The sequence below is a fragment of the Syngnathus leptorhynchus genome, chromosome 3 (genome assembly GCF_054491065.1).
Source record: "Syngnathus leptorhynchus isolate UIUO chromosome 3, UIUO_Slep, whole genome shotgun sequence".
NCBI classification, from domain to species: Eukaryota; Metazoa; Chordata; class Actinopteri; order Syngnathiformes; family Syngnathidae; genus Syngnathus; species Syngnathus leptorhynchus.
The window spans coordinates 3,896,035-3,909,397 of record NC_141197.1 but is presented as its reverse complement, the minus strand read 5'-3'; the positions used below and the strand labels follow the sequence as shown (position 1 = coordinate 3,909,397).

General features: G+C 43.6%; 1 protein-coding gene across 6 annotated transcripts in view; it reads left to right on the top strand.

The window, feature by feature from the left end:
- The window catches only part of arnt2 (aryl-hydrocarbon receptor nuclear translocator 2), a 92,314-nt gene that overhangs the window by 29,954 nt on the left and 48,997 nt on the right, over positions 1-13,363 (top strand). For all 6 annotated transcript variants that reach the window (XM_085908344.1, XM_085908343.1, XM_085908342.1 and 3 more), the window contains 3 exons: positions 2,193-2,406; positions 3,375-3,588; positions 4,802-4,904. In XM_085908344.1, coding sequence (XP_085764470.1) covers positions 2,193-2,406; positions 3,375-3,588; positions 4,802-4,904 — 531 coding nt within the window. The remainder of the gene's footprint in view (positions 1-2,192; positions 2,407-3,374; positions 3,589-4,801; positions 4,905-13,363) is intronic.

The following is a 13,363-nucleotide window of genomic DNA, read 5'->3' as shown; positions in this document are numbered from 1 at the left end:
AAATTTTAAATGGTTACTTAATATGTTATACCCAATCAGATAAATGAACGGATTACGACTCATTAGTACACAGCCCTAATATACTCGATGTACTACTATATCGTATTTTCTCCACCATAAGGCGTTTCGGGTTAAAAGGTGCAGAATCAATTGTGGGGGGTTTTCTGTACTTAATCCACACATTATAGAGCACATGCACACCATGCCTTACAGTTAAAAAAAAACAAAAGAAAAAAAGAAAAAACCCTTTACTGATACAGTGAGTTTGATTGTATGAGTTCAGTTGTGCTTTATTCTATTCAACCATGTCTGTAATGTACTCATATTATTGTTAATCAATATTCATACGCATATCCCTCAAAGTCCTCATCTTCTGTATCCGAATTAAACAGTTGGGCAAGTTTGCCAATAAACATGACAAGTTCCCTCTTGTTCTCCCCTCTGAGTCAAACTCGTTGTCGCATTGCTCCCAGCTTTCCAGAAAGTTTGAATAGTGCCTCGTACGCATGTCTCTTTGTCGATGCCATTTTAAAGTGTCCTAATGCTGTTCGCCTTGTACAACCCGATCGTATTCACCAATGGCGGTGGAGAGACGTACAGTTCTCTAATTGATTTACCGCCCCGATCTATGGAAAACGTATTGTCCTCTGATTGTTTCATCAACATATTATATGTCCCTTTGTGGCGGTAGCCACGCAACATTTATAGATTTTGGAATTCAGTCCACACAAAAGACGTGCCTTCAATTTTTGAGAAAATTAATGGCATTTGGTGCGCCTTATGGTGCGAAAAAAACGATATATGAAATATCAGAACGATGAATGTCATTTTTGTATTGGTTTAATTGTTATCTGTTGTACGACTGTGAATTTGTAGCACTTATTTCTCGAAAAATATATTTTTTCTAGACAGAGAATTGATTATGTGTGAATATCGGGAGATGTTTAATGTTAATAATGTCACGTGGCCGTGCCATCTGTCATTCAACAAGTGAATTTCCTTCCGTCAATTGTTGACAGCCACGCTCACGTAATCACGTCAATTATTTGCATTTGTTCCCACTAGGGTCAAGTTAGGAACGTTCTCGTCGTGACCCTGTTAATCCGTAAGGAGACCAATCCTAACATTACATGCCAAAACAGTCCAACGAATTGCGATCTTGTGGGTGGTAAAAGGATAAGGAGAGGGCGCCCAGACCATCGAGCATATTCTCCGAGCGTGCCCCTTATCATGCAGCCTGAACAACGCTGACTTGCTGAATGTGAATCAGAACACCCTAGAATGGTTGGCTGTTTGGCGTGACAAGCTATGATGATGATCTCTTCCCGCTTGTTAATGGCACGATTTAAACTCTGGACTTCCAGTCACACGCTGTCAGTTCGTTCAGTTGCCCTACCTGTTGTCTTGCCTGTATGCTTGCTACCCGTTCTGCTGTCCGTTTGTTTCCCTGCTCTCTATTTCAGCCAGCGCTCTATTGTCGATCCCGTTAGCCCGTCCAACTGGCCGGTGACGTACGGGCGCCGCATGCTCGAGACAGTCGCCCGTTTCCAACCACAATTTCGCACATCCTGCCTGCTGGTGGTCCGACCACCGCATTCCAGCGATCCACTTCCCTTTCCCCTTCTCGTCAATAAAAGTCCGTGCCGCACATGGTCGCTCTGACTTGTCCCTCACAAATAATGTACTAGGAGACATACATTTTAATTTTTATGAGTGTGTCACTTAAAAAAGAAGACTTATAGATAGTTCTGTGAATGATCGGCGACTAGTTAATTTGCCTGCAACCCTAGTGAGGGGAAGAAAGGGATAAAGTAAGTGAGGGCAGAAAATGGAAGGCTGGATCACTGGACATTGATTGTCCTTCTGAAAATTCTGCTTTTTTAATTTTTTATTTCTAGAGTCATGAAGCATTTTGCATTTCCCCAGTTTCACCTGCAAAAGAGCACAGCCTTCTGGCAAACATATTCTGGTGTATGAAATGTATAATTATGGGAAATCCATGTACATCCTTCATCCTCTTGTACAATACAAATGGTCAAAATGTTTTTTGCTGTCTTTATTAATTATGGAAGATGCGTTTAACATATTAATCAAAGAGGATGCATGATTCACTGTGTGCTTTTTTTCAAATTGTACAGTATATTAGCTGAACCCCCGTTTTATGTTTTGTCACTGCTTTGTCTGTATTTTAGAGAGAACCACAGTGAAATTGAGCGGCGCAGACGCAATAAAATGACACAGTACATCACCGAGCTGTCAGACATGGTCCCTACCTGCAGTGCTCTGGCCCGTAAACCTGACAAACTGACCATTTTGCGCATGGCAGTCTCTCATATGAAATCAATGCGGGGCACTGGGAACACATCCACTGATGGAGCCTATAAGCCCTCGTTTCTTACTGAACAGGTAAGGAGCGACTTTGTAACTAATTCATTTACATATAAACGTGTGAAACAACTATAAAAAAAAAATCCCAAGGATTAAATATGCGATATTTTTTGTCATCTCTTTCTACAACCTGTTTTCTGTAAATTGCAGATACCGTATTTTTCTGACTAAAAGTCGCTCTGGAATATAAGTCGCATCAGCCATAAAATGCACAATACAAGAAAAAAAACATATATAAGTCACTCCAGAGTTTAAGTTGCATTTTGGGGGAAATCTATTTTTCAAAATTCAACACCAAAAACAGACATGAACCAGCACCAACAGGCTAACGATACGGTATGCTAACGTGACATAAACACAAATGAAAAGCTGAGAACGGGCCTGAAGTAACATTAACAGTTATTCAAATAACTATAACCTAAATAACATGTTTATCAAACCGTCAGTTGCGGCCCCAATTATTCCACAGATCTAGTACATAACTATATTGTAGCTTTACCAAAGTACCAGGCAAGTAATGGGTTTTGGTAACCGGCTCTTTATTTCACAATTCAAGAGCTCAACATATAAGCCAACACACGCAAGCGCCCTGGAACGCATTGTCAGCGAGGCTCCAATTATTCCACAGCCATAGTGCGCCCTCATGCAGTCTGAAGTGAAAATAACATGTGAAGTGATCAACTATACTTACTTGTAAGTAGTCAAGTACAAATTTTTGAAAATTTTCACATATAATAATCGCTCCTGAGTATAAGTCGCCCCCCCCACCCAAACTATGGAGAAAAAAAAACGGTAATACATATATACGTGAGATTACAATCCTAACTCAACTATCTGACACCCTTGTTTGATTTTGTGATTCATTAATTAAGTCATTCTTTAAAATTTGAGTTGTCTTGAAATTCATTATTGTGGTAATAATAACTTGTCACTATATTTGACTATATTCAGACATTTATATTTGTGAATTATTTCTTGGGCTACAGGAACTGAAGCATCTGATTTTGGAGGCTGCGGATGGCTTTCTGTTTGTGGTGGCGGCGGAGACGGGACGCGTGATCTATGTCTCTGATTCTGTGACACCAGTGTTGAACCACCCCCAGTCTGAGTGGTTTGGCAGCACTCTTTATGAACAGGTCCACCCAGATGATGTTGACAAGCTGCGAGAACAGCTCAGTACCTCAGAAAACTCCATGACAGGTAGTTTTGCTGGTATTTATTAATTTGTTTGATTCTGTCGTCAGTTGGCATTATAAACTACGTATTTATAGAAAGGACCCTGCCACTTTGAAACTCCATTACTGCACATATATAATCTCTCATAACTAATTCTATGCATTCTTTTACTTTACTATGAGATTAGGCACTGACTCGATTTATACAAACTTGATGAATCTTTTTCCTTAACCGCCTATTTAAATAGCTCAAGTGATTAATGGTAATAATCTTTATTTTAAGTCCCAACTCTACTCAGTAAATTCAGTGGAACTGAAATAGTGAATTTTGGAAGCTTATTCGGAAACATCTTTGATGCTAAACCCTTAATTTAGGGCATGTTTACCATCTTACTCACACTTTAAGAGTGAATACCAACAAGTTAAATACAGAGCAAGTGTACTTTTGAATGTACAGATGCCTCTTTGTGATGACTGGCTTGTTCATGCAATTCTGTGAATTAAAATACAGAAAGAACATTTGTTTTAACAAATTTCAGGTGTGTTTTTTAAAGGATCAAGAGATATTTAATGATTTAATATGCTGTTACATGTTAGCCATGGTTAAGAAAGTATGCCACGACACTCACGTGCATAGCTCCAGTCAAATTTATATTTGCAAGAAGGTGCAAATTCCTTTTCCATCTGGAAGGGATCAGTCTTCTTCCAATGATAATGAATCCTGTTTGGGCCGCTCATGTCTTTTATTTTTCACTTTTCTCATATGATACAACATTTCTGCTTCAATATACGTCACTCCAAATCTTTAAATCTATCAAAATCTTTGTCCTCTGTGCCACTGTACCACTTCGCTGACTCCGGAAGTCAGTGGATGGATTCAGACTTATCGTCAGTTGCAGTTTCAATTATTCCACAGGCCGAGAGCGCACTCATGTGGTTTAAAGTGAAAATTACATGTGAAGTGATACACTAGTAAGTAAGAATGTACTAAGTAATGTGTTAATGGTCAAGCAATATTGTGTTAATAATTTCACATATAAATTGCTCCAGATTATAAAACGCACCAAACTATGAAAAAAACTGCGACTTTTTGTCTGGAAAATATGGCACTTGTTTTGACTTAACTAAAAGAAGCTTCTCTCTGTCTGTCTGTCTGTCTGTCTGTCTGTCTGTCTGTCTGTCTGTCTGTCTATCTCTCACTATCTCTCTCGCTCGCTCTCGCTCTCTTTCTCTCTCAGGACGGATTCTTGACCTGAAGACAGGAACAGTTAAAAAGGAGGGCCAACAGTCTTCCATGAGAATGTGTATGGGCTCCAGGCGCTCCTTCATCTGCCGTATGAGGTTTGTATTTAATATCCACTGTATAGTCATCCCCTGCATACTTGTGGTTCAGCACCTGCAGATTAGCATATTTGTTGATTTTCTTTTCAATATTAAAGTTTTTTATATTTCAGGTCACTACTCAACTAATCTAAAATCTCATTGTAACAGTTGCTCTGTGTCTCTTTCGTTTTTAGTGCTTAATAAAGGGTATAATAAAGGTTGGGAAAAAACTGCGGCATTCATAAAGCGGTTTGCTTCTTTCTGAATGTATTGAAGACTTTTTTCAGTGTTTCATCAGACGCCTTACATTTGGATTCTACTACCTTGATTCAAAGGCTCTCTGACAATGTGCAAATAACATCATGCAACAAAATATCATTGGTTCAAACTTGTTAAATATATGGACCATAAACTGTTTCACACTATATTTAAATCAAAGACCCACTTTAATCCCGCCATGACAGTGAATAGTCATTTGTTGAGGTTTCCATACAAGAAATATAATTTGATCAAGTAAATTTTCTGTTTTGTTTTCAAACTGAAAGAGGACCTCTGATAAAGTTGTCTACTTGTATTTGTATCATTGAGTGCTGCAGCCTAAACCAGTTGACAGAGTGCAATGAACCCTAGAAAGATTGCAAAGCTGACACAGAGCAGGGGTGTCAAACATTTTTTTGTCACAGGCCGCACGCACCGTGGTCACACTTTTCTTCGGAGTGCCACTATGACGAAGAAATTACAACAAAATGATAAATAACTAGTTTTGAAAGCAGAGGCTAGTAAAACATTACATATTATATATATATATATATATATATATATATATATATATATATATATATATATATATATATATATATATATATATATATATATATGTGTGTGTGTGTGTATATATATATGTGTGTGTGTGTGTGTATATATATATGTGTGTGTGTGTGTGTGTGTATATATATATATATATATACACATACATATAATAATTAATATAATATTTTAGAAAGATGAATAGTAACGGGCGGCTCGGTGACAAACTGGTTAGCACATCCGCCTCACAATTAGGAGGATGCGGGTTCGATTTAATTCCACCTCCGGCCCTCCCTCTGTGGAGTTTGCATGTTCTCCCCGTGCCCGCGTGGGTTTTCTCCGGGCACTCCGGTTTCCTCCCACATCCCAAAAACATGCTTCTCTTTCGTGTAACATCAGAGCTCCAACTTAGTGTCGTGGAGCCACGCCAGCATCTCTTGTCCCAGGTCAAAGAGGCCAGCCTCCGAGGGTGGTCTATATAGAGGCAGGTGTTGATGATGTGGTCGGCCGTCTGCTCGGGGTCGCTGCACTTGCAAGCCGCACTATCCGCCAGTCCCCACTGTCGCATAGATGTGTTGAAGCGCCCAACACCAGTTCTTAAACGGTTCAGTGTGGTCCACTGCTGGCGAGGTAATTCGTCTCCTCCTATGGCGCCGTCTCCTGGATCCCAGATGTAACGGTGCATGAGGGAAGGACCAGCTGCCTCCCACTCCTGCTTCCAAGCTGCTGCCAGCCAAGCATCTCTGGAGATGTCCTCGGGGATGGAATTGAGAATCTCTTGTGCTACAATGTTGTAGGCGTGGTGCGCCTTGAGTCTGCTTGGTGGAGCTGGAGTTGTTGTGGTGCTATGCAGGATGTGCCAGTTGTTATTTTTTGCCTTCCTGGCGAGAACGAGGGTGGCAGCCACACGGCGAAGGTTGGCTGACGCTATTCCCGCAAGGACAGGCAAGAGGGACACAGGGGTGGGCTTCGGGCATCCTGTTATAATTCGGAGGGCGTTGTTGATTGCCACATCCACCTTTTTGGCATGGGGGCTTCTGTTCCAAACTGGGGCACAGTACTCTGCTGCAGAAAAGACCAGCGCTTGAGTAGATATCTGCAAGGTCTTAGCAGAGGCTCCTCACATTGTTCCAGCAAGGCGGCGGATCAGTGCAACCCTGGACTTCACCTTTGCCTTCAAATCATCAAGGTGTTGTTTGAAGGATAGGGTCCGATCCAGACGCACGGCAAGGTACTTCGGGGCTCGTTGAACCTCCAGGCGTTTGCCCTCAATGCTCACTGCAAGTTCTCTCCTTGCTTCCCTGGTGCAGAGATGGTATGACGCAGCAACAGTCTTTCCAATGCTGAGCTGGAGACGCCACTTTCGAAGGTATGCTACCACGGTGCGCATAGCTTCATTCAGGCCGTCTTCCGTCGCCTTCCACGTTGGTTGGCTCAGCATGATGGCAAGGTCATCTGCATATCCATACTTTCTGGATGCTGTGTCCGGTAGATCGTATGTATAGATGTTAAATAGCATTGGTGAGAGAACTGACCCTTGCGGTACCCCGCTCCTCAGTCTTCGGAGCCTACCGCACTGCCCACTGCTGGTTTGGAGAGTAAAGCTGCGGTTGGAAAGCGTCTCCATGATGAATTGCACCATGTGCCGGTCTGGTATGGTCCTCAGCAGTTTCAGGTGGAGTCCCCGGTGCCAGACTGTATCGTATGCGGCAGTTTAGTCCAGGTATACCACTCCAGCTTTCTCGTTATCTTGGATGCTGTTCTCTATGTCTTGGTAGAGTAGGGTGATCTGGTCTGCTGTTGACCTTCCTCGTCGGAAACCAGCTTGTTCCGGTGGGAGCTGTGGGTCCACCACTGACTCTATGCGGCTGTGTATCAATATTTCCAGGATCTTAAATGGGGCACTCAGCAGTGAGATGGGCCTGTATGACCTGGGGTCCTTCGCATCTTTATTTGGCTTCAACAGAGCTATCACAGAGGCCCTACGCCAGATCTTCGGGAGCTTTAGTCTCCGGTAGCATAATGTGAAGAAAGCTCTAAGCCATCTAGATGTTGTTGGGCCCTGGTGGATGACAAACTCCGGGTGGATATTGTCACGGCCCGGGGATTTGCCCGGCTTTAGCTTACTCATGGCCTCACTGAATTCCTCTGCTGTAAAGGGTCCCGAGAGATTGGAATCGACGTTGGCCGCTCTTGAGATACAAGATACCTCACGCGATATCAGTCGTGCAAGGTCTTTGTCTGCATCCGGGAAGCGGCCATTCTTCAGGAGTTGGGAGGCGATTGCGTTTGCAGTGACTGGGCATCTGTGGGCTGATGTATTTCTGCCTGTGAGCTGGTTGATGATCTGTCACGCCTTCCGGCTGGAATGGGTGAAGTTAATTGATTCAACGACTTCTGTCCATCTCGCCTTGCGGGAGAAGTCCAGCTTTTCAAGCAGTGCTGCTGCCGTTGCGTCCTCCTCTTCTCTAGAGCTAGCTCTCTGGTGTTCCCTCAGGAGGCAGCTACACTCATCCCAGCCTGGGATGTAGTTCCTGTTATATCCACGTGGGATGCTCTTCTTTGCTGCACGCAGGAGGATCTGGCAGTAGGCTGCATAGGCTGCATCCACATCTGTGGACTATGGGTCTGGCAGGCCGGCTGACCTCCTTTCCGTCTCCTCAGCATACGTCTCCCAGTTGGCTTTTCGGAAGTTCCATCTCTTCACAGGCTTCCCTGGCACCTGTTCCACCAGTGATGGGACTTTGATGATGGAAGGTCGGTGGTGTGAGCGGGGGAACCTGTCAAGGACACGCCTCTCCGGTCTTGGGTCTTTGCTGCGGCAAATGACGAAAGCCAGGTCCGGGTTGGTGGAGATGTTCCAGCGTGCAGAGAAGGTTGGGGGTTCCTTGGGGGTCGTACAGCAGCTGGGCATCAGTGTTGGAAGCCCATTCGCACAGCACAACTCCGCTAGGTGTTAAGTAGTTGTACCCCCAGTCTTTGTGCTGACAGTTGAAGTCGCCTGCGTAGATTGCGGGTGCAGTTGCAGATAGGAGTGACGTTGTGGTTAGCTCCGATGTTGGGGGCTTGTAAACGTTGATGACTAAGGTTTCCTGGATTTTGGTAACCAGCCACTCGATGTTGGAGCCTGGTGGGGATTGGCTACAGGCTGCCCAGCTTATTCTAGTGCGTACAAAGGTTGCCACTACGTGCTGCTTGGTGTTGATGGACCCAGTGAGATGAAACCCAGGGATCTTGAAGATGTTGTTGGTCGTGCAGTGCGTCTCCTGTATAAGCAGGACCGCGGCCCCGTTGGAGTCGGCCAGGTGCCGTAGGACTTCGAGTTTGGCAATGGTAAGGCCCTCGACATTAAGTTGAAGCACCAACAGGCCTCGGTTTTCGACGGTCGGGATGGCTGCCCGTCCGCCATTCCTCAGTCTGCCGGCTCTGCGTGCTCTGAGTTTGTTTGCGGGTTTTGCACCCTGACCTTGCTACTCACAGGGAAGACCGCGTGAAGGTTGTCGTCCATCTTTCCCCTTGGTAGACCTATTGAGCACTCCAAAATTGCCCCTTGGTGTGAGTGCGAGTGCGAATGGTTGTAAGGGGAAGAAATTAGCAAGTCAAGTCAAGTTTATTTGTATAGCCCTAAATCACAAGCAGTCTCAAAGGGCTTCACATAGACAATCAATTGACAATTATTCTCAAAGCATCCCCTGATCTTGGGCTACCAAAAGGGCAAGGAAAAACTCAAAAAAAACCTACCAGGGGAAAAATAAGAAACCTTGAGAAGGGACCACAGATGGAAGGATCCCTCTTTCAGGATCACCAGGCTGCAATGGATGCAAAGAGGGCACATAAAATACATAATATGGAAATCTAAAAGTGGATGTCCAGGCCAAAGCAAAGAGCTGTCGGAGGTGCCTTCGATTGTCCTGGAAGTGTCCTCTAGGAGGGTCATCCGCTGCAGTTCCCTCATGCTGAATTAGTCCACGAGAATCTAGATAGCTGCCGTCAGCTTGGGTGTCACCTAACCACCTCCCCAGCCGGGGAGGGGTGGGGGGAGTGGGGTCAGGGAGAGGGAGCAAAAACAAACTCCAGCCGAATCGTCCACTACAGGTTAGTTAAAGGCCATAGCATAGAAATATGTCTTTAAACGTCTTAAATGTTTCTACTGAGGTAGCAGTTCTAATATCCATTGTTAGGGCATTCCAGAGCTCTGGAGCCCAAATAGAAAATGTTCTAGCCCCTGCAGACATTTTCTTGGGCTTCGGTGTCACTAAAAGACTAGCGTTTTGCGAACGAAGGTTACAAGACGGAACATAAGGAACGACTAAGTCGACGAGATATGAAGGCGCTAAGCCATGCAATGATTAATAGTGGTTAATAGTGGTTAATGGTTAATAGAAGAACCTTGAAGTCGCATCTTAAATGGACCGGGAGCCAGTGTAAATTGGCTAATATTGGGGTAATGTGATCAAATGTTCTTGTCCATGAGAGCAGCCTTGCAGCAGCATTTTGTACTAACTGTAGACTTTTGATAATGGACTTGGGAAGACCAGAGAATAATGCATTACAGTAGTCCAGGCGCGACGTGATAAATGCATGTATAATAATTTCCGCATCACCGGTCGAGAGGATTGGGCGAATCTTAGCAATATTACGAAGGTGAAAAGATGCTATTTGGTTCTATTCTTAATGTGCTTTTGAAAGGAGAGCGTTTGGTCAAATATTACCCCGAGATTAGTTACATTATCACTCTGAGTGATAGTACGGTTATCTATAGTTATAGTGGTTTCCTTAAATAAATGGTGATAACGAGCTGGACCAATTATCAACATCCCAGTTTTATCTGGGTTCAGACGAAGGAAGTTGAGAGACATCCATTGCTTGATCTCCGCAAGGCATGCCTCAAGATTACAACAGTCCCGTGGATCTGTCATTGATAAGGGCATATATAATTGGGTGTCATCCGCGTAACATTGAAAACTAATATTGTATATACGTATTATGTCCCCAAGCGGAATCATATAAATATTAAATAGAATTGGTCCTAGTACCGATCCCTGTGGGACACCACACGTAACTTTATAGAGCTCAGAGGATGCATTGCCATGGACCACTCGGTGCGTCCTGTCTGATAGATACGAATGTAACCAGCTTAGTGCTGACCCCGAAATACCAACACAACCTTTAAGACGCTCTAATAAAATATCAAAGTCTACAGTGTCGAAGGCAGCACTAAGATCGAGTAATAACAATACCAATGAAGTGTTTGAATCCATAGCTATGAGGAGATCATTAGTCACTTTAGCAAGTGCTGTCTCAGTGGAATGATTAGCTCTAAAACCAGACTGAAAAGATTCATATCGATTATTAGCGACCATGTAATCAATAAGCTGCTGCGCTACTACCTTTTCAAGAAGTTTTGCTATGAATGGGAGATTTGAAACTGGCCTATAGTTACTGAGACAGTCCGGGTCAAGATTTGGTCGCTTAAGTAGCGATTTAATGATAGCGGTTTTAATGGCTGTTGGCACTATCCCAGAGGAGACAGATAGATTAATTATATTTAAAACAGACGGTCCTAAGATTTGAAATGATTCTGTAAATAGTTTGGCTGGAAGCGGGTCGAGTAAACGTGTTGTTTGTTTAGCCGCACTAACTAATTGTGTAAGCCTTTCGGGGGACACTCTTTTAAAATTTGAGAGTGTTATTGCATGATCGTCGGCGCCGGTAATCGGCTGAGCGATCGGAATGGTCATCTTGATCTCATTCCCTAATGGATTCAATCTTTCGATCAAAGAATTTCATGAACTCGTCAGCCGAGTGAAAGGAGCTATCGGGGGTCGGCTGGCGTAGTGTTAGCTTTGCCACTGTATCAAATAGGTATTTAAGATTGTTCTTATTGAGATTAATGACCTGCGAAAAATAACGAGTTTTTGCTAAGATAAGCGCATCTTTATATTTCAGGAGGCTGTCGCGCCATGCCTGATGGAAAACCTCAAGTTTGGTGAAACGTCATTTGCACTCATGCTTTCTACTTAATTGCTTAAGCGAACGTGTTTCATCTGTGAACCACGGAGTAGGAAATCTACGGCGGGTTTTCAGACGTAGCGGCACCACAGAGTCGATGGCATTTAACAATATAGCATTGAATTCATTTGTAAGGTAAGATAAGTAATAGAGCCGGTATATGAGGGAAATACGGCAGTTGCTGGTGGCAGTAGCTCAGATAGCGCAGTCGCAGTCATGGAGTTAATATTACGGCTGCTATAATTCTGATTGCTCTCTTGTCTTTGACTAAGAACTAAAACTTCAAATTTTATTAAGTAGTGATCAGACAAAACAGTAGTAGCAGTAGTGTATGGCAGTACTGTTATATTAGAGGTTGCCAGTCCTCGAGATAATACCAAATCTAAGGTATTACCATTCTTATGCGTTGCTACCTGTACGGCCTGCGTAAAACCAAACGTATCCATTAGAGTCTGAAACGCCAAAGAAAGTGGCTCTGACGGTAAATTTATGTGAAGGTTAAACTCGCCCATGATTATTATATTATCCGCATTTGTCACTAGATCACCCACGAATTCTGAAAATTCATCCAGGAAGCCAGAGTAAACCCCAGGTGGACGGTAAATAACAGCAAGATAAAATGACGGTAAAGCGTGGATCGGACAGTGAGAACTTCAAATGTTTTAAATACGTTAATCGAACGAGGCGTAAATCTAAGATCGGAATTTGAGATGAGGGCAACACCCCCACCCTTTTTTCGAGGACGCGCCACATGCGAGCTCACAAAATTTGGAAGCGAGGCCTCATTAAGCGGTAGCAGTTCATTAGGTTTTAACCAGATCTCGCAAAGACCAAATATATTTAGATTATGTTCCGTGATGAGGTCATTAACGAGAACTGCTTTCGTATGAAGCGATCTAATATTCATAAAACCAAGTTTAAGTGTAATCGGTTGATCAGGGTTTGTATTTATCAAAGGATTTTTAAATGAAATGAAAGTAAGATTGTGTTCTCTAGGCCTGACATCACCTCTCAATTGTTTATTAGCGCGGTGGGACGATACGACCGTCGGAATTTGATAGTAGATATTTGGTACACACGTAATATTATCCGGAACAGGCACCATATCATCAGCTATACCGGTCGGGGTGGAGCGATTGGATTTGTCTGCCACCTCAGTAGAAAGTGTGTTCATGTGTACTGTAGCACTATTCAAACTGTGACGCTCTAGTCTACACAAGGATGCTATGTGCACGCTGTAAGTCTAGCCTAGCACTAGTTAACTTTAACTTAACTGACTCCAAACCCATCCTGACAGGTGGTCTAGTCACCTATGCCCCGGTCTGCTCTAAGGTGACTTGTCGCTCAAACAGTAATCTATATTCCTAGAAAGAGTGAAGGCGCCTTCACGGTTAGGATAAAGGCCATCCTTCCTCAGCAGGTCAGGGCGGCCCCAGAAGGAGGACCAGTTATCTATAAAATACAGTCCCTGCTTTTTACAGAACCCAGCCATCCATCGATTAAGGGAGACTAATCTACTAAACCTCTCATCAGAGACTCTCCCAGGCACGGGGCCAGAGACAAATACTCGATGCCGACTCATCTTTCTGGCGAGATCACAAGTCCTCGCTATGTTTCTCTTTGTGATCTCAGATTGCCTCATCCTAACATCATTGGCG